Source organism: Vanellus vanellus (genome assembly GCF_965231255.1).
Source record: "Vanellus vanellus genome assembly, chromosome: 11".
In the NCBI taxonomy this organism is placed as follows: domain Eukaryota; kingdom Metazoa; phylum Chordata; class Aves; order Charadriiformes; family Charadriidae; genus Vanellus; species Vanellus vanellus.
The window spans coordinates 1,359,298-1,364,180 of NC_138916.1; the positions used below are offsets into that span (position 1 = coordinate 1,359,298).

Here is a 4,883-nt window from a genome sequence, read left to right on the forward strand (position 1 = left end):
GTTAACGGGTCGCGCCTCGCCTGGATGCAGGCAGTGAGAGGGGGTCTGTCCCGATGGACACCTGAGGGGGGAGCAGGAGCGGGTCGGGCCGAGGGGCGGCTGAGGGGAAGCGGGTCGGGCTGAGGGGGAGCGGGGCGGGCCGAGGGAGCGAACTGAGGGGTGGCCGAGGGGGAGCGGGTCGGGCTGAGGGGGAGCGGCTGAGGGAGGGCGGGAAGTCCAGCGGCTGCCGGGGGTGGGGGAGGGGGGGGCGGGCGGTACGTGCCTCGGCCGCACCCCCCGTTCTCCCCCTCCTCCTCCCCGCGGTCTATAAGGCGGCGGCGGTGGCGGGCGGGAGCGGGTCCCGCCGGGGCGGCCATGGCGGCGCTGCGCTGCCTCCTGCTGCTGCTGTGCGGCGCGGCGCTGGGGCCCGCCGTCCACCTGGACTTCGCCGAGCACCGCAGCCAGGCGGCCAAAATCAAGGTCAACCCCCGCGGCAACCTCTGGGCCACAGGTACCGGGGGAGGGGGACGGAGGATGGGACGGGACAGGGGCGGGTGGGGCGGCTGTGAGACGCGGGGTGTGCAGGGCACAGCTCCCACCAGTCGACCCCTCTGCCTGTGGGGAGCCCCCTGCTCCCCACGGTACCCCACGGGGCGGAGGGGGATGCTGGACGTGCGGCGGGCAGGAGATGACCAAGGGAAGGGCTGAGGCAGCCTCCTGCCTCGTCTCTTGGTGACATGTCCAGCGTCTGTGGAACCCCAGGGGTCCTGTCAGCAGGAGAGGGAAGTTTCCCCAAAGTCCTGTGTGGACCTGGGATTTCTGGGTTTCTCCTCACTTTGTTATACTCGCTAATTTAGGCGTTAGGTCTGCTGAGTGCTTCGTGTTGACTTGTGTTGGTGTGAGATAGCAGATACTGGCTCCTGCCCGGCGTTTGTGTGCAGGCACACAAGTGCGTTGTGTTGCAGGTCACTTCATGGGGAAGAAGAGCGTCACGGGCTCCCCGCACCTGGAGTCTCCAGAGGAGCCTGCGGTGCCGATGGTCTTCGGTCCCTCTCTCAGAGCCTTGCTGGAGGACATGATGGAACTGCTTACCCGTGAGCTCCTGAAAATCCTCTTGCAAGAGAGACTTTTGGATGAGAACCAAGGAAAATATGACCTCACTGACCAGGTGAATATTGACTGAGACAGAGGGAGATGCTCAGAGCAGGGAGGTGGTGGAGATGGTAGTCTGCAACAGCCAGCCTTGCTGGAGATGGGAGCATCTGCACAGCTGCTAAAAATGTATTTCCCCCACTTCCTGCTCCTGTTAACCGTTCTTAAACCACTTCTTAAGATCAGCCATAAAGGGGCAGAGGAGAAGCCTCCCTAGGTGTGTGTCTAGCTGGGCAGTGGCTAATAGTCCCAAATGCTTGGGAAGGGTGTGAGGATGAACGAGGGATGCTTTGATGGAGCTGTGGCAGTGGTGATCTCCAGCCCAGGGGTTGTTAATAAGCATCTGCGTCTTCCTTGGCCAGATGGAGGAGGGGATGGCTGGCCACTGTGGCTGCCATGAAGAAATGTCCCCTTTTCCAGCCACTGTAGGGACAGAGAAATCCTTTCTCCCCTCTATTACTGTAGAAAGAGGCCAAGAAAGGCACAATTCCATACGTGAAGGGAAAGGGGCCTGTCCTGCAAAGAGGTCTTGGGCTTCTGAGGCCGCATCGTGGGTCTGTGTTGCTGTGGTTGGGACCCCTTGTTACTGAGGGGCACATAGCTTTGTTAGCTTGCCTTGCAGAAGGGAGGTGTGCATTAGTTGTACCGCTGCAGAGTGGGTCTCGGGGAGTAGGCTGGAGCTCCAGTAGCCCCACTGTGCATCAGCAAATCCTCAGCCTCCTCGGTGTGGCTTTTGCCTTGGAGCTCACGCAGCTCCTAGTGGGGGACCTGCCCCTGGGAGTGAATGCGCGCACACACACAGATCCTCACACAGGATGCAGAGATGGAATTTCTCAGTCTGTGTGGCTCTGCTTGTCTGTTACCTCATGCGCGCTTCCCTGGTGTCTCACCCTTTCTAGTCAGTGCAGGAAGTAACTGAGAGCCGAAAAGGGATGAAATTCTCTTAGGTGGGTCCTACATGCGCTGTCCCACTGAGCTGGTGTACTCGAGAAGCTCTCCGGTAACACTGCACACAGGTAAAGGTACTTCTGTTATCCAGGTTTAGGTTGTGCTTTGCTTTTTTGGGGGAAGGCACAGGTGGAGCAGAGCTCCAGGGATGTGAGCCTGAGTGGTGCTGATTGTTTCAAGCACCTTCTTGACTTGGTTTCAGCAGACTAAGGTAAATTGAGGCTTTCCTAGAGAGCTGGTCCTGTCTGGAGAGGGCTTTCCACCATGAAGATACAGCTGGGCATGGCTGAAGACACCAGCCCACCCTCCTTCCCATAAGATGCTGTGTGCTGTGGCTGCTGCGCTGCTGCAGCTTTTGCTTCTTGGATGCCACTGAAAGGGAGCAGAGGGCTGTGAAAATCCTGGACCCTTCTCCAGTGTCCCTGGGGAGCCTTTGAGGAGGAGGGTATTTGCTGCATTGACTGCTGGAGATGACGGGTGGATGTGCTGCCCTGCCTCGTCCGCTAAGATGTTTTGAGTTTGATAGAAGTGATCCTTATGGCTCTCCTCTGTAGGTTAGTCGCGTGGTTGCTGCTCACGCTGCAGATGGGCTTGGGCAGAGCCTGCTCCAAGCATTGGTGCTGTGTCTTAGGCTGCCAGCTGGGTGCTGGTGCCCTGCCAGCCCCGTCGGTGTATGTTCCCCAGTGCTCAAAGGCAGATCCTGGCCAGGGGTGCCACCCAGCAGTGGACACCAGCCGTTGGCGCGTGTGTGCTGGGTGTCAGAGCTCTGCTGGAGCTGGAGGTGATTTGGCTCATGGTCAAGCAGATGCTGGCAGGTGGGACGGCCTGCACATGTGTGGCATCACAGCATGGGTGCTGATGGGCAACTGGCTCCTACTCCTTACCTTCTCCTCCCGAAGCCTCTCGCCTCTCCTCAGCCAGTGCCCCGGTGTGTCAGCCGTCCTCTCGATGGCAGTGGAGACCCTGCTGGGTGATAGGTCTGGTTCTGCCCTTCAGGCATCTCTGAGCACCTCACTGGACTAATCTTCTGCTTTCCTGCTCCTTTCTTTGCTACCCACCCCCCAAGGCATCCTTGCTTCTGAGCTGCCAGTCGGTATTCCAGGACTACTTCTCCCCCGTGTCTTTGAGTGTTGTCTGTGTTATGCTTTTCTGTAGGACCTTATTTTTAATAGGTTTTGGGGGTGACAGGGTGCCAACGCAAATTCCTGCCACCCTGAGAGCTTTCTCCCTCAGTGTGACTGTTGTTGGGCGCCTGGAGTCGGCACCCAGCCTGTGCTTGAACTGATCTGTGTGCCGTGTTCGCCACCTGCCTAACAAGCTGTTTAATAGCTCTGCTCCCTGAAACTCTCTGTCCACTCCCTGCTCAGCATCTGTCACTTCCATCTCATACTCTGTTTAGAAAAACAAAGATGCTTCTGCCTTCCTTGGGACCCCCCAGTCAGCAAGGCAGGAATTAACGTGCTCTCTAAGTGTTGCTCTGCTGCTCCAGCACACGTGCTGTGCTTCATGGCGGGATAAGTATCAACAGAACTTGGCTTCTATTGAAAAAAAAACAGTGGGCTTTTCATTTTTTGAGGGTGTCGCTGATCATTCACAAACGGCTTCTGCCTTTCTGTGGGGCCCCTCTAAGAGCATTAAATAAATCCTGGGGCTTAGTCGTTTTGCTTGCTGTCCCTTCGCATGGGTTAGTCCTGCCCATTGCCGTTGGGTTTTGTCTTGACATGTTTCCTGTGCCTTTGCAAAGCAGGAGCCCGTGTGCTGCTCCGTGTTTGTGGTGGCAGAAATCGCGCAGCCCAGAAGGGGTTTGCACAAACAGGGATGTCTGTTTTGTCTTTTTAACCACGCGTGGCAGGCAGGGCTTAGCTCTCAGCCCGCTGGGGCTTCACGGTGCCACCCCGTTGCTGTGTCTGACAAGGATTTGGCTGGCAGAGGAGGATCGTCCCCATCCCTTGTCATCTTGGGTGTGTGGCAGTATTTCTGCAGGAGACAGACAGGGTGAGGCCATGTTTGTGGAGTGGAATGGCTCCAGGGGTGTGGGGAGAGCCCTTCTTTCTGTCTGAAGGCAGATGCTGCCCTGCGTATCTCTGGGACCTCCGGGTGGTACGCAGTCCCACAAAATCCCTCTGTAACTCTTCCCTGCTGTGTTTTGTGTCTCTCTTTGCCTTCTCGCATGGCGGTCTGCTGAATCAGGCCCTGAGGCTGCTCTTGTTCCTGGAAGCCCAGTGGCTGCTCTCTTGGTGGGGTGAAGTTTGCCTCTGGTGTCTGTCAGCTGTGCTCCAGCTGTTGGAGCAGAGGATGGGAGGCAGGAGCCAAGCTTCTGGCTCTTTCCTTCTCATGCGCTGTCTTGAGCCACCCCTGACAGTGCCGTCCTGGCCCAGCCTGGGACATTTGTCTGATCTCATGGCCCATGGTAACCAGCAGGTTAGATGTTGGTGGAGGCTGCGCGTGGCACCCTGTGTCTCACCGTTGTGCCTTTTCTTGTAGGAGACAGGGCTTTTAACAAAGGTGCTGGAGAAGTATTTTTCAAACTGAAGAAGCACAGCCGTGGAGGATGAGGTCTGCGGGCTCGGCCGTGCATGGCAAACGGAGGAGAGCATCGTCCTTGTGGGTTACTGTAGCAACATCACTTTTATTTATTATTTCTGTAATATTGTTAATAGTGATTGCTTGTATGAAAAGCAGAGCCTCCCTGTATATTTCTTGTATGTTTTCTGCTTTCGTGATGTCTCATGTACCCCTGTGAATAAAACTGGCTCTTTGCACAGACCAGCTCAGGCTTTTTGAGGGTTGGGAGGGTGGGGGAG

The 4,883-nt window shown here is 57.0% G+C and overlaps 1 protein-coding gene across 1 annotated transcript; it reads left to right on the forward strand.

The window, feature by feature from the left end:
* Positions 1–319: 319 nt before the first annotated feature.
* On the forward strand, positions 320–4,611 carry NMB (neuromedin B; the record flags this gene model as incomplete). Its single annotated transcript, XM_082488751.1, has 3 exons — positions 320–490; positions 945–1,147; positions 4,564–4,611. The coding sequence occupies exons 1-3, from the start codon at positions 355–357 to the stop codon at positions 4,609–4,611; spliced, it is 387 nt and encodes a 128-aa protein (XP_082344877.1). The 5' UTR covers positions 320–354.
* Between the last annotated feature and the right edge of the window lie 272 nt (positions 4,612–4,883).